At 46.6% G+C, this 22,732-nt stretch overlaps 1 protein-coding gene across 3 annotated transcripts in view; it reads left to right on the forward strand.

Annotated features, from left to right (window-relative positions):
• Positions 1-22,732, forward strand: part of KSR2 (kinase suppressor of ras 2) — a 416,470-nt gene that overhangs the window by 159,437 nt on the left and 234,301 nt on the right. For all 3 annotated transcript variants that reach the window (XM_059140070.1, XM_059140071.1, XM_059140072.1), the window contains one exon: positions 5,405-5,918. In XM_059140070.1, the coding sequence (XP_058996053.1) occupies positions 5,405-5,918 (514 nt within the window). The remainder of the gene's footprint in view (positions 1-5,404; positions 5,919-22,732) is intronic.

Consider the following 22,732-nt stretch of genomic DNA (forward strand, 5'->3'; position numbering starts at 1 on the left):
CAGGGGCTGGGATATAACAGTGATATCATGGGTAGAACCTTGGCCTCCAGCCCCATACCACTTCTCAGCCTTTGCCCACTGGGAGAGCCAGCCCTACCCTTGGCGTGAGCAGGAGTTTGGGGGCCCAAGTCTCGTGAATATGGTAGTATGGCCAGACAGGAACTTGGCTGTGGTTGTTTATGGTTGGGGGAAGTGCTGGTCCCTCCCTTGGCATGACTGCAGGGCTGAGGTCTCAGCCTTTAGCTTATAGGTGCGTGATGACCTACAGGAGACCACATCCCTTTGGGAAGGCTAGCCGCAGGGGATCGGTCATGTTGACCTCTCCCTCTCAATATCCTCCTGCACCTAGGAGAGCAAGTCCGCAGATGGTTCTCCTTTGCCCTTTCTGGCGTGGGCTTGCATTTCTTCTTCCCTCCAGATAGCTGCAGCCACAACGCACGAGCTCCTTGTAATCCTCCATACTCACCCTGTTCGGTCATCTCCTGGCCTTGACCCTGCTGTCAGGTCTCCGCCCATCTCCCTCTACTCTTGACTCCATTGCTTTCCTGGTGAGTTCTCCTTCAACCTCAAGGTCGGGGCATTGGTGCCACCTCCTCCAGGATACCTTTCCCTACCCCTCTCCCAGGAGCTAGATTCCTGGCCTCTGCTCTCACACACCAGCGTGTTCTATGACATCAGATTCCCTCTTCCCCATTGTGGGTACTGCTTTATTTACTTCCTCGAGGTGAAGCTCACAGAACAATGGCCATTTTAAAGAGAACAGTTCCATGGCATTTAGTGCATTCACAATATGGTGCCACCACCGCCTCTGTTAAGTTCCCCCCCCAATTTTTATCACCCCAAAAGGAAACCTGTACCCATGAAACAGTTGCTTCCCATTCCCCCCCTCCCTGCCCCCAGCTTCTGGCAGCCACCAATCTGCTTTCTGTCTCTGTAGATTTCCCTATCCTGGGCCCTTCATAAATGGGATCACACACAATGTGGCTTCTCATGTGTGGTTTCTGTGACTTAACATAATATGTTTGAGGTGTATCCCAGTTGTAGCGCGTATCAGCACCTCGTTCTTTCTTATGGCAGAATAATGTCCCATTGTAGAGACACGCATCATTTGGTGTATCTGTCTGACAGATCAGTGGACATTGGGGTGTTTCTACCTTTTGCCTGGTGTGCCCGGGCTGCTGGGAACATTGACATCCAAGCATTCGAGTTCACTTCCTTCGGGTCAATATGGGAGCAGAATCGTAGTGCGTGCTCATTTCATTGTCAGTCTCTGCACCAGACTGGGAGTATCTTGAGGATGGGGAGAGGCACACACCCAACCCCAGGGGCGGGCACAGTGAGCACCAGGAGCAAATTGGATGAGTCCCGGGCATCCAGAGTAGATGTCTTAGTCCCCTTCAGTCATCTGCCCATTGGTCTGAGTCATCCAGGCTCTGTGCCGATGGCATGACTCATTTTCTCTCACTTACTGCCATATTTGCTCTTGTCCATTGTCACCTCCTTACCCTTATCCGACTGCAGTAGTCCCCCAGCATTTTCCCCCACCAGTGTCCACTTTTTTCCCACCGTAGCACTACCACTCATATATTATAGACAATATATTTTATATGGCATCTAATGGATAATATGTATGCCATCTCTTTGTTCATTCCCCTTTTACTCTGTTTCCCCACTAAGAACATGTGCCCTGCGAGGATAGGGACCTTGGTCTTTATTTGTATTCATTGCTCTATCCTGATGCCTGGAACAGTGCCTGGTACACGAGAGGCATCGAAACATTTGTGAAATACTCAGATGGATGAATGAATGCATTTCTTCCTCACTGTATCCCCCCAGGGAACCATGATCATTCTCATTTTATAGACCCCAAGACTGAGGCTCATAGAAGTCAAGGAACTTACCTGAGGTCACAGATCTCTATCAAGAGTGGAGTCAGGGCTGTAAGCCAGATCTCCCAGAGTCCCAATCCCATATTCTCTCCCAGTTTCCACGGGATAGGGGCAACAGCTATAATTATATATTGCTTTTTAATATAAATATATATTATATAATTTTTATATAAATGTATAAACGTATCTATAATTATATTTGTTGCTACATATAATATATAATTATAGCAATAATATATATTTGCTATAATAATATTATAGCAAAAATACATTGCTCTCTCTCTCTCTATATATATATATATAAAATTATAGCAATAATGCCTACAGTACTTTTCTGTGGCCTTAGGGTGCAGGATATGATGAATGACTTAAAACATAGGTTTAGTCCCTTAAACATGTCTTAGGTTCGTTTAAACCATTGGTTTGTTGTATTCCCTGAGCAACTGCACCAATCCAAAGCTTGCTGGGAGATGGAGAAACTGATCTGGGCTGGGCCGGGTCCCCCCACCCCCTCTCAGAGCTCTTCAGCGCCCCCGGCGATAGCTTCTGGGAAGTGCGCTGGGCGATGGCTGCACTTCTCAGCACGAGTGCACATTCTTTAAACCGGACACATTCTTTAAACCGGAGATAGCCCCTTATCACCACGGTGTTGAGACTCCCAATATGCACAGTCCGCTGCGCTGCCGTGTGTCAGGTGCTGGGCTAAGTAAGCACATCACTGGGGCTGTCTTAAGCACATCACTGGGGCTGTCACATTTCTCCTCATTCCGTTCCCCAGAGGCATGTCCCATTGTTGTCCCATTTCACAGGTGATAAAGCTGACTCAGAGAGGTCAGACAAGCGCCCAAGGCCACACAGCCAATAAGTGGGTAGCCAGACAGAGGGCCAAGTCATGAGACTCAAGAGCTGGCTCATAGTCACAGGGCTAATAGTATGTTTGTCTATATTTAGAGCTTTACATACCACCATAGTGATGGTGACTTTGGTAGAATGTTCTGTCAAAGGCTGGGAGAAGGAAAAGGGAGACCCGTGTCAGAAATGAGCCCTTGTTCCAGTTTCTGTTCCCATTTGGCTCATCCATGATGGCTTGGGGGCCTCCGAAGAGTCCCGGGCCTCTGTCTCAGCTGCCCCTAGGCCCTGGTTGTGGAGGTGGCCCAGGCCTTGGGTTTGAACCCCAGCTGCATGTCCCCCTCTCTGGTGTGACCTTGGGCACATCTTCATTTCTGTGCTTCCTTGTCCTTACCTACAAAGTAGAGACCAAAATGGCCCTTTGCACAGAGTTATAAACATGAGAGAAGATGTAAAGCAATCAGAATGTAACAAATGAAGAAAGCAGACCACAAGTCGTTCAATAAGATCTTATGGCATTTCTTGAAAAAAGATGCACAAAAAACCATCTGGCAGGCTCCACAGCCAAACATTAATAGGGATGGTGGTTAGAGGCTGTGGACCAACATTGCCTTTTTCCTTATCTGAGTTTTCTAATTTTTCTATAATGAATATATAATAACCAAATGAGTAGTTTTAATTAAAAATGGGGCAGTGAGTCAGTGTTCATGAAAGCACTTTGTAAACTGTCAGATGTTCTATAAATTAGCTCTTGTTATGGTCCTTATAGTAATTATTATGGTTATTGCTAGCCGGCCGCGAGCTGGAATTCATTTCTGCCCCTCGTCACTTCCTTGGCCCTTGATGGGAGGGCCCTTGACAGCCTTCTGCCAGGTCCTGCTTCGTCATGCAGCAATCCCCACTGACTTCCCTCTGTCTTTGCAGCCACCACCCACGTGGTGCCAAGCATCATCTCGCGCCAGGAGCCTTGCAGAACCTTCCACAGATTCTGCTTGTCCACGCAAGATCTTTGAGAAAGGAACTTCATATCAAACTCCCATTGGCTTCCCACTGACCTTGGCATTAAAACTACACTGCGTTTGGCCTGTGGTCCTGGTGGCCTGTCCCTTCGGCCTCTCCTTGAGCCATTCACCCATTGTCACCACACCTTGGGCACACTGCCTCCGAGGAGCTACCCCTAAAAGGGACCTAGGAAAGTGCCTACCCTAGCTTAGATGGGTTTGGAGCCTGTCCACTTGGTGTTATTTGACCCTTATGTTTTTTATTTTTTAAGATTTTATTTTATTTATTTGATAGAGAGAGAGATCATAAGCAGGCAGAGCAGCAGGCAGAGAGAGAGAGGGGGAAGCAGGCTCCCCGCTGAGCAGAGAGCCCGATGTGGGGCTCAATCCCAGGACCCTGAGATCATGACCTGAGCCGAAGGCAGAAGCTTAACCCACTGAGCCACCCAGGCGCCCCAACCCTTATGCTTTTATATCTCTTTGTATCTCTTAGCACAGAGTCTGTGTATGTAGACCACTTTGGTGTTTGCCATTCCAGCATGGCAAAGGAGTGAAGATGTTCATGTACAATTGGGATCATGACCTGAGCTGAAGGCAGCTGCTTAACCAACTGAGGCACTCAGGCATCCCCAGACAGTGGGTATTTTTAAAAAAAGATTTTATTTATTTATTTGACACACACAGAGAGCACAAGTAGGCAGAGTGGCAGGCAGAGGGAGAGGCAGGCTCTCTGCTGAGCAAGGAGCCTGACATGGGGCTCGATCCCAGGATCCTGGGATTATGACCTGAGCTGACTGATCCACTCAGGTGCCCTGACAGTGGGGAGTTTAAAAAAGAAAAAAAGATTTAATTTTTTATTTGAGAGAGAGAGAGCGAGCACAGGGTGGGAGGCAGAAGGAGCAGCAGACTCCACTGAGCAGGGCGTCCTGACTGAGCTTCCATTTTTTTCCCTAATAAAATGTTGCAAGGCTTTAAAAAAAAAAAAAAAAGAGCGAGCCCCCGAGTGCCTGGGTGGCTCGGTCATTAAGAGTTTGCCTTCTGCTCAGGTCATGATCCCAGGCCTGGGATCGAGCCCCCATATCAAGCCTCTGCTCAGTGTGAAGCCTGCTTGTGTTCCCTCTCTTGCTGTCTCTCTGTCAAATAAATTAAAAAAAGAAATCTTAAAAAAAAAAAAAAAGAACCCCGTCCTGTCTGTATGTTTTTTTCCTCCTCCTTTGCCTCCCTCGACCCACACCTGCCATGCTCTGTCCTTGGCTCTTAGTGATTCAGTCCCCTTCTTGTCCTCGATGCCACCTTCGATGTCATTTCCTTAGGAGGCTGCACATTCTACCTAAGTCGGCCCTGCCCTCAATGCTTTTATTTCCAATTTTTTCAGCTGAAACTTTTATGGAGCTAATCGCAGACTGACATGCCGTGGTAAGAAATAATACAGAGCGAACCTGGTAACCGTCTGTTCAGGCTGTTCTAACAAATACCGGAGACTAGGAGGCTTGGACAACAGGCGTGCTCTGAGGCGCACAAGGCATAACGTGCACACGCAGTGGTGTCTGTGGGGTGTGATGTACAGACGCTGTAAGGAAAGGCCCTGTAACGCGTCTATACTGTAACTTACCAGGCCTGTCTCCCGGCTTATCTGCTGTCTCTCTGCTCCTTGTTCCAACTCAGGAGGCAACCTTTCCAAACAAGACTGGACCATCCAGTGGCCCACCACGGAAACCGGGAAGGAGAACAATCCCGTGTGCCCCCCGGAGCCCACCCCGTGGATCCGCACCCACCTCTCCCAGAGCCCCAGGGTCCAGGCCAAGTGCGTCCAGCACTACTGTCATGCCAGCCCCTCGCCCGGGGCCCCCGTGTACACCCACGTGGACAGGCTCACCGTGGACGCTTACCCGGGCCTGTGCCCGCCACCGCCGCTGGAGTCAGGCCACCGTTCCCTGCCCCCGTCTCCCCGGCAGCGGCACGCGGTGCGCACGCCGCCGCGCACGCCCAACATCGTCACCACCGTGACCCCGCCCGGCACACCGCCCATGCGGAGGAAGAACAAGCTGAAGCCCCCGGGGACCCCGCCGCCCTCCTCGAGGAAGCTGATCCACTTGATTCCGGGTTTCACGGCCCTGCATCGAAGCAAGTCCCACGAGTTCCAGCTGGGTCACCGTGTGGAGGAGGCCCACACGCCCAAGTAAGTGTGTGTGGTGGGGGCCCGGGAGGCCGGAGCCCTGGGGGCTGCCAGGGGGCGGCTTCATGGCCCCCGGACTACCCCGCATTAGGGGAACCTCGAATGCACTTGTGTTATTCTTTCTTCGGTTGAACGAAAGGTGGCTTTTCGCTGACAGCCCATGAGAAAAATGAATAGCACGTTCCGGAAATGACCCTTTTTAAGCTAGGGAATGTTCTAGAAATGACCCTTTTAAGCAAGGGATTCTCTAAAGCAAGAGTCAGCAAACCATCCCCTAGGGGCCAAATCTGCACTTGTGGCAACACCGTGAGGTTCATCCCTGTGTGCATCCCTTTTTAAGCTAGGGAATGTTCTAGAAATGACCCTTTTAAGCAAGGGATTCTCTAAAGCAAGAGTCAGCAAACCATCCCCTAGGGGCCAAATCTGCACTTGTGGCAACATCGTGAGGTTCATCCCTGTGTGCATTGTCCGTGGCTGCTTTCCTGCCACCCCGATGAGTTGGGTATGACCCGCAAAGCTGGACATGTTTGCCCTCAGACCTTGGATGGGGAAAGCTGGCTGGCTCCGGCAGGCTCTTCGCCAGCACTGCCCCTGGACAGGAGGTGTGAGCTGCATACCTAACCTTACATTTTCTAGTATTGCGTTAAAGAGAGTGAAAAGAAACAAGTGATCTTTTGATAATAGGTGTCATTTAATGGAATGTGGCAAAATATTACCATTGCAACATAGAATCGATACAAAATATTAACACCGAAATAGTTTGCATTTTTTTCCCTAGGAAGGCTTCAGAATCCAGTGTGTATATTAGACCTCTGGCTCCTATCAGTTCAGACTCCCTGCATTTTAAGTGTGCAGTGGCCCCGGGGAGTGGAGGGGCAAGGGGCTATTGTATGGGCAGCACGTGCTGGATCCTGCTAGTGCTTACCATGAGGAGGCATGTCCGGGTCTGCTCGGGGTTGGGGGCGGGTCAGAGAGTGGAGAACTAGACTATTAGAGCAAAGGACTTCATACAGAAGCTTATGGTGAGCCTGTAGGCGTCTGGGGGAAACATCATCAAAGTGGGGTGCAGTGTGTGCCTGGCTCTGGTTTGGGGGGGATCTGGCTGCCGGCAGAGGGTGACACAGTTTTCGGTAGCTACATACTGGCCGGTGGAAGGGACCCTCAGAGGCTGACAGTGCCCAGGTCCCCTTCATTCTTTTGAGGTTCTCGGTGTTTTAAAACTGGAAGAAATGCTAAACAGGCTTCCCAAAGTGGGTAGCATGTTTTACATATCTACACTTAAACAAAATTGCCATTAAGGCATGGAACATGAAATGATGGTTTAGGGGAGCCTGGGTGGCTCAGTTGGTTAAGCATCTGCCTTTGGCTCATGTCATGATCGCAGAGTCCTGGGATCAAGCCTTGCATCGGGCTCCCTGGTTGGAGGGGAGTCTGCTTCTCTCTCTGTCTGTCCCCTTGGCTTTAGTGCTCTCTCTCTCTCTCTCATTCTCTCAAATAAATAAATAAAATATTTTTAAAAATGATAATTTATAATCTTACTAGGAAACACCATAAGGAGTCGGAGTTTGGTACCTGTTGTATGTCAGAGCCCTGGACCCCTGCTCTGGGATCCTTGCCTCTAGGCTGTGGGGGAGCAGTGGGGAGAGCTCTATTGCATTTCCAGTATGTGAAGGCCCATGTGGGGGGACTGAGGCCAGCCAGAGACAGAGTGTCTGTCCCATGCTTCTGTAGGAAACAGAGGGTAGGGGCCCTGGCTGCACCTGACCTTCACTTTGGCTTCCTGCAACATTGCAAAGGCTCTCAGGGATTTTCAGACCCCCACCCCACTAGCTGTACTCATTCACCTTTGACTCAGGCATTTATCCAGAGCTGGCTCTCTGTCCCGGGCAAGTGTGCAGAGGGACTCAGGGGGCCTCCCCCACTCTCAAACCTTCTCCCTGCCTCCTGTCTCAAGCAAACAGAGCCCACCTGACTGTCATCTGTTACTTTTGCAACACAGTCCTAGGACCATCTAGGACTAACACCTGACCCCTTCTGTTTTCCTCAATCCCCCCCCCCCTTGGGGGTTTCACAGGAACACCTGCCTGTGAGGGTCTTCACTGTTCGAGCCAGTGTCTCATGAGCTCTCATCACCATGTGCAAGGGGATCCCAGACCTGATTATAAAGTACAACCTGTGATAAATATAAAAGATATGTATATCTTACATATACATGTGTATATGTAAGTGGTTCGTTCTCAGCTCTAGGCTTGTCAGTGGGGATATAGCAGGAAGCAAAGACATAGCCTTGGTCTCATGAAGTCTGACATTAATCACATAACCACACATAAATATTATAAGATTGTGTCAGTAATTACAGACAGCATGAGAGGTTCTAATGATGCTGTGCAGGGTACCGTCAGGGCTCCTGACCAGACCGAGCTGATCGAGTTTCAGCTGGCAGGGAGGTGAGTGGGGGAACTAGGAGAGCTGGTCATGGAGAGTTCCCAGAAGTGGTTTAGACTGAAGGCTAAGGAGGGGTTACGAGGGTGAACGGGTGGAGGTGGAGGGCATGGGAAGTACTCCGGCCAAAAGGTAGAAGGGGGCACTATACATTTGAGGAATCGACAGAAGGCGACAGAAGGCCTTGGCGGCTAAGACACCAAGGCAGGTGTTGCAGGAGGAGACTCAAGAGTTAGCCAGGAGGCAGCACTCTTTGCAGCATCCCCAGAGTGGAATCAGCCCAAGTGTCTGCCAGTGGATAAAGGGCTAAACACAGTGTGTGCCCTCTATCCAGTGGAATATTATTCAGCCGTCAAAAGGAAAGAAATTCTGACACGAGCTTCAGTGTGGATGAATCTCAAAACTGGTATGCCAAGTAGAAGAAGCCAGTCACAAAGGGATCCAGTCACATAGGAAGGCACTTACACGAGGTACCCAGATTGACAAGAGCAACAACAGCAAAGAGGCAGAAGAGCTAGGGGTTGGCAACCTTTTTCTGTGGAGGGCAAGATAACGAAACTTTCAGGTCTGGCGGGCCATGCAGCCTGCAACTCTCTGCTTCCAGCAGAGTGGAAGCAGCTATAGACAACAGGTAACTGAATGGAAATGGCAATGTACCAATAAAACTTTATTTGTTAAAAAAAAAAAAAATCAGGGCCTGGCTGAGTTTGGTGCCCCAGGCTGTCATTCGCTGGGTCAGAAGCTGTGCTGTAGAGAGTCATTCTCCCTTTAAGGCCCTGGGAAGGTCTTCAAGGTGGAAGGCACGATCACATAGGATGGCCACTCATGGTCTGACATGGTGGTTTCTTCCAACTGCACATCTCCCTCACCCGTCCTATGCTGACCCACAGTGGGTTGTGGGACATGAAAAAAGGCTCCATGGACACATGATATTTTCTCTGTGAGGAAGGGATGAAGTGAGAGAGGATGATCTTTGGGGCTTTCTCCAGCTTTATTGACATATAATATTCTATACATTTAAGGTGTGCAAGGTAATGATTGAACACAAAGTGGCCTTGCAAAATGATGACCACAATAAAGCTAGCTAATATTTCTGTCACCTCACATAATTTTTGGGGGGTGAGCATATTTAAGATTTATTCCCTCAGTAACGTTCAAGTACATAATACAATGTTGTTCACTATAGTCACTAGCTGTGCACTAGATCCCCAGAACTTACTCGTCTTATGACTAGAAGTTTTCAACCTTTGGCCAACATCTCCCCATTTCCCTCAGCCTTCAACCCCTAGCAACCCCTTTCTACTCCCTGTTCCTACATTGGATGTTTTTAGATTCCACATATAAGTGAGATCAAGCTGTATCTGTGTTTCTGTGTCTGACTGATTTCACTCAGCATAATGCCCCTCAGGGTCTATTCATGTGGTTGCAAATGACAAGATTTCCTTCCTTTTTACGGCTGAATAATATTCCACTGTGTGTGTACACACATTTCCTCTATCCGTTCATCTGTCGACACTTAGGTTGTTTCCATGTGTTGGCTACTATGAATAATGCTGCAATGACCAAGGGGGTACAGATATCTCTTCAAGATGGCAGTTTCTTCTCCTTTGGATATATACCTAGAAGTAGAATGGCTGGATCATAGGGTAGTTCTGTTTTACTTTTTTTGAGGAACCATCCATAGTGGTTTTCCATAGTGGTTGCACCAATTTACATTCCCACCAGAGGTGCGTGAGGGTTCCCTTTTTCTCACATCCCTACCAGAGCTCATCGTGTCTTGCCTTTTTGATAATAGCCATTCTAGTGGGAGTGAGGTGATGTCTCATCGTGGTTTTGATTTGCATGACCCTGAGGATGAGCGATGGTGAGCAGCTTTTCGTGGATCTGTTGGCCATTTTTGTGTCTTCGGAAAAAATGTCTCTTCAGGTTCCCTCCCCTTTTAAAAATCAGATGATAATGATTATTTTTTGCTATTGAGTTGTAAGAGTTTCTTATATAACTTGGAAATTTGCTATTGAGTTGTAAGAGTTTGTTATATAAGAGTTTCTTATGTAACTTGATAATGTCTTATCAGATTGGCAAATATTTTCTCCCATTCTATAGGTTGCTTTTTCATTTTTTGATTTTTTTTTTCTGTGCAGAAGCTTCTTAGTTTGGTATCATTCCATCTCTTGATTTTTGCTTCTGTTGCTTTTACTTTTGGTATCATATCCAAAGAGGTCACCAAGGAGCTTTTAGCCTATGGTTTCTTCTCAGAGTTATGGTTTCAGGACTCACATGTAAGTCTTTAATCCATCTGAGTTAATTTTTGTGAATGGTGTAAAGTCGGGCTCTTGTTCCATTCTTCTGCTTCTGAATATTCAGTTTTCCCAATGCCATTTATTGAAGATTGAAGATGTTGTCTTTCCTCAATGAGTGTTCTTGGCTCCCCTGTCAAATATTAGTTGACCATATATACGTGGGTTTATTTCCGGGCCTTTGAATCACCTACTTTTTCAAGGCCTTCCAAATCAACTCGTCTACCATCAGCTGTTTTAGAAATTGTCTATCAGATTCAGGCCAAGTTCAGCTCTGCCCATCAGGGTTCTTCTGTCCAGTGTAGTGAGTTCTCCACTTCCCTGAAGAAGGTACTTCTCCTGCCTCACCTCACAGGATGCTGAGATTCATGGCATGGAAGCAGCAGAGGGTCCAGATAGAGATGCGATGTGAGCGGTTGGCCTTGGACCCAGCCATCCGATCCACAGGGATATTCGAGTACCTAGCCTTTGGAAGTTTAAAAAAAAAAAAAAAATCCAAGGCAGAGACAATGGCACTTTGGACTGTGTGGGCCTGGGGAGCAAGGGCAGAGATTAAATCGAATCAGGGAGCTTAAGGAAGGGTTTTCAGAGAGACATCAGTTGAGTTGAATTCCAATAAGTAGACTGACATCTGCCACCATGTGTCTTGGTCTGAGCTAGTCCTGGTTCTGCAGGGGAGTAGCTTTGTGACCTTGGGTTTAACCCATCTTAGTTTTCTCATCTGTGAGCCAGAGAGATTGGAATTCATGTGTGCTCTGGAGTCCGTGGTCGTGACTCATTTGTGGATGGTGGCACCATTTTAATGGGCTGCGACCTGCCCATTAAGGAAATGAAATAGAATAGCCTAGGCTTGCTATTGGAATGTACTGCATGTAAAGAGTCTATTAGTGTTGTTTTGTGAAACACACGCATATTTGTGTGTGTGTGTGTACATATGTGTATATATACACATACGTATTTTTTTCCTTCCTCTGGGGGCTCTTTCTACTCTGGACAGCTTTGTTACTAGAATGAGCCCCATCAGGGATTAGGTGAGAAGGTCTGAGAAGCCAGCCCTTCATCCTGAATTACTCGACTCATTCTGGTTTCCTTGTTCTGTTTCATGTCTGGGTTCTTCTCACCATCAACCTTGTACCCTTGCTGGGCATGGTTCTTTGTGACAACTTGGCTGTCATAAGTCTACCTTGATTTCCCCATAACGGATAAAGCAGAATTTCAGAAGTCACGGGTCTTTCTGAACAGATCTGAGTCTTTCTTTCTTTCTTTTTTTTTTTTAGGATTTTATTTATGTGACAGACAGATCACAAGTAGGCAGAGAGGCAGGCAGAGAGAGAGGAAGGGAAGCAGGCTCCCTGCTGAGCAGACAGCCCGATGCAGGGCTTGATCCCAGGACCTTGAGATCATGACCTGAGCTGAAGGCAGAGGCTTTAACCCACTGAGCCACCCAGGCACCCAAGATCTGAGTCTTTCAAGACTGTTGATTCTTTATAAGTTTTCAGGCTCCAACACCCTGGAAGTTTGGAGGAAGACCAGGTTTTAGACACTTTACCCTTGGCATACCCATGGTGGTGGGTGTCACATGATCTGTTTGGGTTCCAAGCTGGTCCCCAATAATATACCATGGGCATTTCTAGAAAAAAGCATGGCAAGAAAAGAAAATATTAGCCATAGCACATCTCTCACCTCCATTGGGAGCCTTGGTATGCTCGAAAATACCAGAACTACTATGATTGCTCTTTTTAACCCACTGAGCCACCCAGGCGCCCCTGATTGCTCTTTTTAAAAACCATTTTTCCTGCCTAGTATTCATTCTCAAAATGCTATTTACTTTCTTCTTTTCCTTTCCTTTTTTTTTTTTTTTTTTTTTTTTTTTTTTTGCATTTGGGTTAAGTGTGTGGTTTTACTTACATGGCATTTTAAAAACACACACATACACACACATACCTACATGCAGGGAATCCCCCCCCCCCCCCCCGAAAAGTAATATGGTTATTGTGGAAATTGAGACAACACAAGAAACCGATGAAGAAAGTGGAAAGTATATCTGGTCCTTGGTTTTCTATGTATGTATGTGTATAGAATCTACATACAAATAATATAAACACACAGTGTTTTTTCAACAGGGTTAATATCATCCCCAGGGGAGCAAAAATCAGTTCTTGGTAGAAAAAGGCAAAAACAAAAACAAACAAAACAAAAAACCCCCACTTGATATTACAATAGTTTATGACCCTCCAAAGAGCCACTTACATAAATAGAGATATGGTATATTTGTGGTATTAAAATTTTATTGAGGGTTAGGGATGACAATTAGAACAAAAATCCAAAATGTTTCCTTAAAGTTTCATGCTGAAAAAAAAAATTGAAAAACACTGACATAGCTCTATGAATCTAATCTTGTAGATACAGTTAGACTGAAGCGTTGGGGGTTATCAAGAGTCTTCCCGGTGTTCTTATCAGTCTTCCTCCCTCAGGCTCTGTGGCCACACTTGTATGAATCAGTTGGCACCGATTCCTTATGGTCAGCCATTTGGAAAATGAAATCCGCACCATCTCAGGGATTTTGGTCACCTTAACTTCAGTCCATGGATCCCATGGCCACAGTGTTGGAAAAAGGAAAAATCTAACAATTATTTTTTTAAAAGATTTTTATTTATTTATTTGACATATGGAGATCACAAGTAGGCAGAGAGGCAGGCGGCGGGGGGTAGGGGGTGGGGAAGCAGGCTCCCTGTTGAGTAGAGAGCCCGATGCAGGGCTCGATCCCAGGACCCTGGGATCATGGCCTGAGCTGAAGACAGAGGCTTTAACCCACTGAGCCACCCAAGCACCCCCAAATCTAACAATTCTTATGAGCGATAGGAGTTAGAAGTCTTCACGTTCATCCATCTGTCTGCCTGCCCGTGATACCAATGACTTGCTTTCTCTTGCAGAGCATCTGAAAGGGTAGGCTGGATTTCTGAAAATGGATCCCATTTTATTTTATTTTATTTTTTAAAGATTTTATTTATTTATTTGACAGAGAAATCACAAGTAGGCCAGGGGGAGAAGCAGGCTCCCCGCTGAGCAAAAGAACCCAATACAGGCTTGATCCCAGGACCTTGAAATCAAGACCCCAGCTGAAGGCAGAGGCTTAACCCACAGAGCCACCCAGGTGCCCTACAGATCCCATTTTAAATGCATGGGAAAAGCTCAGTGTTCAAGAAGAATCCCATTGTGAACCTTTCCCTTTTTTGCAAATCTTTTTTAAAGGTGGTTTTCAATTATAATTTTGTTTTCATTACAGAAGCCATATCTTTATTTTGAAAATACAGGCATACAAGGTCTAAGTCCCCCTTCCCCTTGCCATAGAGAGAGGCTAGCCCTGCAGGAATCCTTTGCTGGGAATCTTTACATCAACACACATAGTGTGTCTTTATGTGCATATATAATAGATTTAGTTTACTTTCTTCATAATCAGAACCACATTCTATACATTTACTCACAAGACTTGCCTTTGTCAGTCCTGCATAAATAGGAATATTCCCCTTCCGACCTCCTCACACTTAATCTCTTTTAGAAATTCTTCTGTTCTCCCCAAAGCACAGCTGGAAGGCGCCTCTGTGCATGCCTCTGCTCTCAGACTTCTGGGCTGTTTCTGTACAGTTGCACCCCTGCTGTCCTGGGGGAGCGTGGGAAAATCCTCAGGTGGCTGGCGAGGAAAGCAGCCAGGCAGGCTGAGATCCACACTCATCCTCATTCTGGTTCCTAAGAATTCAGAATCTATCCGTGGTCTGGGCTATATATCACTTGTAGCTAGTTTGAACACGCTTTGCTCAACAGGTTAATTATGCACATAAGATTTCAGGAGGGATCTTTTTGTTTGTCTTAGAAAACTAATTATGTCCAAGCCCTCAAACTCCCTGACACATACCTATAGATCATAGGGCTGATGATTTCAGCAAACTCTAACAGATGTGTAAGGGCCCTAGTGGAGAGATTAGTTTGTGTATGATAGTATATTCGTTAAAAAGGAAGGCTTCTGCCATGCTCACTCAAGGGGTCCTTTTAGGTCTAATTAAGCATTCAGACACACACTCGAATTGATTTAGGTCACACTTGGCATTGGAATGACCTTGGAGGATGCGGGGTAGCCTCAGGTGTCTTTTCTGCAGACCCTCAAGGGGCTACTCTTCCTCACCCTCACCTCCAAGTGGCATTTCGAGCGCAAGGTGGAAAGAACATTAAGGAGGTGTGGGAGCCATCCTGACTTAGGGAGCAGTCGCTCTTGGAAGAGCTCCATCCACGTAGCTCCTAGGGACACTACAGGGGACACGCGTAATTCTAACAGTCATGCTGCTCAGGGGACCCTAAGGCTGTGGATCCCTCCTCAGATACTTCAAGTTCATGGTGAGAACTCCCAGTCCATATGTAAGGTGCCAACCGGGGCAATTCTACCACAAGCAGTGAGGTCTACTAAAATAGTTGATATTTCCCTTTAAGGGGTATTCAGAGGATTAGACCTAGAGAATCAGGCCAAGGCCAAATTCCCACTCACAGAAGATGAAAAGGAGGTGTTCCCTCTTTTCCGTAGCATCTCTTAAAAATCTTGTAAGGTGGATTTGTCACCGAATCACGCTGAGTTTCTTATTTTCAATCAGTGAGGTCTTTTAATAAGATCTTTTGCAATCCATATATGATATCACATGTCTATTGTATATAATATAATTTATAAATATTTCCAGTTAAATCTGTGCTTATCAATTTTTTAAAGTATTGTTACTTCTTTGCATAAGAGGGTTTCATCCCCAACCCCATCTTCCTGGCCAGCACTGACCTGGTGCCTCCTCTTCCAGGTTCCAGGCCCACTTCCAGGAGAAGTTGGACTTACCCAACACCTGCCTCTGTTTTGTGTTCGATAGACTTTCTTGAAGGATCCCCAGAGGGACTGAGCCCCACCGGGTCCGCCCCATGATGGCAGAGCCTCACCCCTACTCCTCCACGATGGGGGGAGCCTCACCCCTACTCCTCTCTCATAGCACATCCTTTATGGGCTTTCCTCCCTTTCCTGCCTCACCTTTCCACTCCATACTTCCTGGGATCACCTTCCAAATATACTGCTTGCACCCCCAAAATTTCCCTTAGTGTCTGATTTTGGGGGAACCCAAACTAAAACAGGTGATCATTAATATATAGTTGCATTAAGCTCAATACACAGCACATTTCTGCTAAATGAAAATCTTTGTTGATTGAGTAATAGCTCCAGTAATATGCGTGATGGCCATCACTTACTTGGCATGGTTTATTTTACTTAATCCCATTTTGCAAGTGAGGATATAGACTTTAAGAGGGATCATGCTTTGTCCAGCCTCATTCAGACTAAGTACTAGAGTTGCAGCCCATTCTTACCCAAAGCCTGCAGGGACCCTGGAAGATGGGGTGGGTAAGGCCATGGGCTCTGGAGCCAGATGGCCTGGGTCTGCGTCCTGACTTCACCACTTCCCAGTTGTGTAACTTTATTCAGATTCCAGTTGTCCCAATGCAAATGAAAAATGGAAGATCATGGGGTGAATCACGTTATCATGACCCATTAGTTTCCTTTGATGTGTAGGTATCCCTAGGACACACTCTGTTTTGTACACCATCTCTCAATTTTGATTTGTCTGATCTTTCCTTACAATTAGACTCAGGTTATATAATTTTAGCAGAGCAGTGATCAGAGTAGGAAATGTACATTGGATTTGGCCAGTTACTGGTATTGCTAATCCTGATCATTCGGTGGAAGTGATGTCTGCCCATTTTACCCACTGAGGTTAGTACGTACCTAGTGGGGAGATACTTGGAAACCATGTAAATATTTTGTTGCTGCCAAAATTCCACCACTGACATTAACTCCACTGAAGATTCTTGCCTGAATCAAGTATTATTGTGATGGTTTCCAAACGGTCACTTCTAATTCCATCACTTCTTCTGTATTTGCCAGGCAGCTTTCTACTGAAAGGAAAAAAAACTTCTTTCTTCCTTCTTTGTTTATATCCATGTGGTCTCATGGATTCTTACTTAATTCAGTCGGTTGTAGTCCTTTACTGGCACTATTTATTCTGATGCTCATTTGTCTTCCATGTGGCCAGCAGAAGCCCCTTCAAGCTGGGTCCTGCCTCCTATAGACATGTTCTTATTTTACTTTGAGGATGGCCTTGTTTTCTGGCATAAGAAGATGAAGACTCTAGCTGAAGGCAAGGTGTTCTCTCTTTTTTCATGCATAAGACACTGTTTGTTTAAAGCTTAGCTCTATGCATGGTGCAGAGTAAGTGTTGGCTCTTATCAATAGCATTGCTTTTATGAAGATGTGCTGGTTCTTGATGGAAACTCAGATCTCCTGATCTTTTTCTAGTTGCAGTGGGCAGGCAGGCTCTGCCAGAACACAGCCGGCTGCCACAAAGGCATGTAGTCTCTCTTCTTTCCCGGTTCCCAGACCCTTACCTCACAGCGATACAGTCCTCAGGGATTGTCCCCTGAGGGGTGTAAATGTCTGAGAAATTATAAGGTTTATAGAAAAATGCAATGACTAATAGGAGGGACCTTTAGGTCCCATGACTCAGAATGAATGCATACAAACGTTTTTTTCCTATTTGCTTTGCTCTTTTTTCCCCAACAACAACAAGAACAATAATTCACAGGTGAGGTTGAAGATCCCCCCGAACCCCCCCCCCCATTTCTGCTACTTCTTCCCATAGGCAGCAGCAAACCCACTTCAGAGCATGTCCTTCCTGTGTATGGGTAGGTATTGTTTTGTGGGCTCCATGCTTTTCTCATCACTGGTATGTAACTATGGATATAACATTGTTACTTGCTTTTCTTCACTCAGCATTTCTGGAAGCTCTCCATGGTGATACACACACAGCTTCTAGTCATTTACTTTCACCCGCCTTATGATATTCTGTTGTATGGACCTGCTGTTGTGTACTGATTCCCCCGTTGATGGACATCTCAGTGGCCTCCACACCTTTCCTGCTGTAACTGCAATTGCAGTAGAAGCTCCTGTACGTATTTCCTTGTGCACAGGTGCAAGAGTTTCTCTAAGAGGCATCCTTCAGACGGGAATGGCAGGGCCAATGTATTTATTTAATACGTGAAAGTTGTATTTGGGGGAAGGAGAATCTCTTTGAGATGGCAGCTCTTTCAAGGATCAGAGGAAGGCTCAGGCACTAGGACTGGGGATGGGACAGACACTTTGGTCCCAGTGGATTTTTCCAGAGTCTATGAGATTAGATGCTCTCAGAAGGCTGGTGTTGCCACCTGTTTGCCTTTTTGCTCTTGGCCATCAGGTAAGGATTCAGAGCCACAGGGGGAAAGTGACGTCCTTCTCTCCTCACTACTTTCTTTTTATCCTAGATGGATGACAAGACCAGGGGTTCTTCTAGAGGAGCTGCCCAGAGGGCCCCCAGGCACAGTGGCTGAGGTCCAGCCTGCTGGGAGACCATTTTTACTAAATGTCATTGTCTTTCTTATCCTTATCACTTTCATTTTTGTCGTCTGGCTGGAATGTGCCAGATTCTATTAAAAATAGATCCCAATGGGGCACCTGGGTGGTTCAGTGGGGTAAACCACTGCCTTCGGCTCAGGTCATGATCTCAGGGTCCTGGGATCGAGCCCCGCATCGGGCTCTCTGCTCAGCAGGGAGCCTGCTTCCCTCTCTCTCTCTTTCTCTTTCTGCCTCTCTGCCTACTTGTGATCTCTCTCTGTCAAATAAATAAATAAAATCTTAAAAAAAAAATAGATCCCAAATATGGCAGTCTAACCACATGCCCAAGCTCCTTCTTGGGACTCTTCCCCGATCCTGTGCCCTGGTTAGGGTTGGGAGCTTAGGTCCGCTCCCAGCTCCCGAATGCCGGCTCCCCATGGCTCACCTTGCCGATCTCCAGTGGCCTTCTACAGTTGTTTCCATCTGTCTTATTCCCTAGAATGTCTTTGCCACTCCTCTTAGCGCTGTGAGGGTCCTGCTAGTCTTTCTTGATACTAGTTTCTTTTTTTTTTTTTTTTAAGATATTATTTATGTATTTGACAGAGACACAGCAAGAGAGAGAACACAAGCAGGGGCAGTGGGATGAGGAGAAGCAGGCTTCCCGTGGAGCAGGGAGCCTGATGCGGGGCTCCATCCCAGAACCCCAGTTTCATGACCTGAGCTGAAGGCAGATGCTTAATGACTGAGCCACCCATGTGGCCCTTAGGTCTGTCTTCCAGTTCATGAATTCTCTCCTTAGCTGTTACAGTCTTGCTCCCTCTTAAGTTTTTAAATTTGGATGACTTTTGTTTCATTTTTATTACTTTATTTTTTATTTTTTAGAAGTATTTTTAAAAAAAGATTTATTTATTTATTTGACAGAGAGAGAGAGAGAGATCATAGGCAGGCAGAGAGAGAGGAGGAAGCAGGCTCCCTGCTGAGCAGAGAGCCTGACATGGGGCTTGATCCCAGGACCCTGAGATCAGGACCTAAGCCGAAGGCAGTGGCTTAACCCACTGAGCCACCCAGGCGCCCCCCTATTATTTTTATTTTTTAAAGATTTTTAAAAAGACTTTATTTATTAGAGAGCATGAGCAGGGGAGAAGGGTAGAAGGAAAGGGAGAAGCAGACTCCCTGCTGAGCAGAGAGCCCGATGTGGGGCTTGATCCCAGGACCCTGCGATCATGACCTGAGCTGAAGGCAGAGGCTTAAGGACTGAGCCCCCCAGGCACCCCTCAGTACTAATGTCTTTCTTTCTTTCTTTTTGTTGTTGTTGTTTAGATTTGCATATATCTAAATTTATTTATTTATTTTTTCAGTGCTAGTTTCTTAATGAGAAATCAACAGGAATTTTGTGTGCATTAGTTGAATGAATGAGTATTGATAATAATATCAGTATCTGGGGTTCCTAAGTGGCACAGTCAGTTGAGGGTCCAACTCTTGGTTTTGGCTCATGATCTCTGGGTGCTGGGATCGAGTTCTGCATTGGGCTCCATGCTCAGTGAGGTGCCTGCTTGAGGATTTTCCCTCTCCCTCCCCTCCTGCCCTCCCCCCACTCACACAAAAGTGTTCTTTCTCTAAAATAAATAAATACATCTTTAAAATATAATCATAATGTCAGCATCTGTGATTTTTTGAGTGCCCATGAAGCCTCAGGCATTTTCTTGTTTAATCTTCACAGCACCCCATGTGAGGTGGTTATTATCATTATCCCCATATTATAGATGGAGAAATTGAGGCTCAGAGAGGGTGAACAAATTGCTTAGGGTCGTGAGAACCAGAGTTCGGACCCAGCCCTGACTCCAGATTCCTTAACTGCTGCACGCTACTGCTTCCTGGACAGTGCTGACTTGGCCCAAGAGAGACTTGGGTTCGAATCCCTGGTGAGGACAGTCCCGGAGAAGGCACAGCTTGCTGCCTTGTTGCATCTGTGTATTTGTGGCATAGTCTGTTAGGGGCACTCCAGAACTCCAAGCCCTGCAGGCAAGATGGCTTTAAGAGGCACGTGGGACAACCAGAAACCTTTCAAATTATGTCAACATTTACGTCTTAATTCAAGAAAAGTGTGGCTGACACATCAGATTCAGGGTTCATTAGAAGTTGTTGCTTCACATGAGACCAGCAGATCATCATTTTAAAAAACCAGTAAGTGAATAAGGTGGTCCTTTAATAGGGCAGAGTTTCAGAAAGCGGTTCTGACCATGAAAAAAGTTTGGCAAGGACCACCTCAACATTATCTTCCTACCACAAAAGGCCAGATTTAACTTTCAAAAGTGGGTGAAACACACACGTCCACGGAGGCAGGAAGAAGAATTGTAGATGGAAAAGTTGGGATAACAAGGCAGTGTCGAGTTTCCCCTGTGGTTCTCCACTATGTTAATTTCCAGGCCTCCCTCGGAGCTGCAGAGCCTGGGTTTTGGAGGGGGAGAGCCCTCCTACTGTGGAATGAGCTTGTTAGAAATCTCCCCTTTGGGGAAATATATCCACACCCCTTATTAGTTTTAAAAACTCTCTGGGTGAGTTGAGGGTGTGATGGAACATGAATCCAGCAAGTATTTGCGGGGCTCCTACCGTGGACCAGGCGCTGGGCTAAGAATAGGGATGTATAGAGAGGAAAGTGGAGGCAGATTCCCCTGGTCAGCGTTGGAAGGGGTGAATAGAGGCAGATGGAATGTTTACACGTTTGAGCACTTTGCATGTTTGAGCAAGGGGGGCGTTTATTTTCCCTGAGCAGAAGGGAACAAAGCCAAGGCATTCAGAAGTGAGTGACATTTTATTGGGGCCTCGTAGGGATGTATTTGAGTTGGCTGAGCGCACGGACAGGGAGACATTTCAGTACCTGTTTTGACCTGGTTCAGCTATGATTAAATGGCCCAAGGGAGTGTTGGCATATCTGATAAGTCCAGGCTCATCATTCCCCATCCACTTCCAAGGGCGGGCTTTTTTTGTAGACCCCGATATGAGTTCAGAATCCTTCTCAACACAACATTCTGGGAAGGTTGCTATCCATCCATCCAAAGTGGAATGTTTGATGGATATCTGATTTCCCATCTTTTCCCAGGGCCCTTTATTCTATAGATTAGGGCAAATGGCTCTTCTCTTGATGGGAAGGGGACTTAGAATGTGAAACGAAGCTAGAGGTTAAGAAAGAACCAGAGGGAGGGTGTCATCCTTAAGCTGGCAAACATATTTCTTTTTTTTAGCTACTATTCAGGGCACCCTGTGGTTTTATGGCGCTGCGATTATCTCCTAGATGCACGTTCCCCAAATCATCTGGAAGCATCATCCTACAGACCTGTTGTTTATGCAAACCACAGAATGCTTCACCGCAAGTGAAACACTACGGTTTGCCTGGCACTGGTATCTCGAATGCAGAATTACAGGGATCGTTATTACCCTGATAAAAGGAAAAGTGTAGATTCGGGTTTGAGGTGCCCAGTCATAAGCTCCCGTCTTGCGTCCAGGATGCTGCGGGGTTTCCCAAGAGACTTCCTTCATCAAGCAGAATTGATGGTTTCTTTTTATCTATCCTTGCGGTAATCGTGTTGAGTTTCTTGCTTCTCCTGCTCCCCTCCCTTTGTTCTGTTCTGGCAGGCGCCAGCCTTCCGGGAGGGAATGTCACTTGTTGCCAAATTAAATGCCCCAAATCTACTTGCTCCAGAGGGCGGTGCCATTTCTGGAAAGAGAAGTCACTGCTCTCTATCTTGATATTTGACCCCGTCGATGGAATTGGACATGTAGCCTTTTAGTGTGTCAGATGGGGAGACATACACATTCCTTCCAGAGCCACCTTCTCCACTATGTGTTGGCTCCTCGATGGGAACCTGTGCACATCTGCCTGGCACTTTGATTTAAGATAATGGGGGGGGGGTATGTCTAGGGGGCATGATATCAGAATCATGTGGAGTGTTTGCACCAAGCCAGGCAGGCAGTGAGACCTTTGAAAGCCAAGGCAGAGGTTGGAGCAAGGCTGGGGACAGCTGAGACCGCAGAAACGCATCCAGAACCTGGAGGCCATGATGGAGAAGCTATTCAGGGCCAAGTGTGCGGCCTCAACATGCCAGTTGGAAGGCAGCCATGAAAGAGTCATGACTACCCTGTTAAGTAGGGCTCTTCTTGGTTCCTTATTGGGTAAGGGGCCAGTCCTTGGTCCACCCCAGAGTGAAATCTGGCCCCACCTGTAACTCTGTACCGCTCTAAGCCAGATGGAAGGCTTTGATGAATGAGTTTTATTTCATTCATTCATTCATTCCTTCATTCATGGGTCATACATTTTTGCCTTCATGGTGCCAAGTCCTACAGGGATTCCCCGGTGAGCGAATGACTCCTGCTTTCCAGGAGGTTACCATGGAACAGAAAAGAACGATTAGTTAGCAGACTAAAATAGTAATGTGTGTTGAGTGGGGTGCTGAGGACCAGAAGCAACAGTAGGATCTAGAGTTTGGGTCCCAACTTGGAATAATAGTCCACGCCCCACCTGTTACTGAACCTTTCCTCACTCCTCCCTCGTGTCGCTCTGGGAACCGTTCCCCAGGAGGCACTTTGGGGCCTTTTTTGTTCTTCGGATGGGACTAATGCTTGGGCCTTCCCCTTTC

The sequence above is a fragment of the Mustela lutreola genome, chromosome 11, assembly GCF_030435805.1.
Source record: "Mustela lutreola isolate mMusLut2 chromosome 11, mMusLut2.pri, whole genome shotgun sequence".
In the NCBI taxonomy this organism is placed as follows: Eukaryota; Metazoa; Chordata; class Mammalia; order Carnivora; family Mustelidae; genus Mustela; species Mustela lutreola.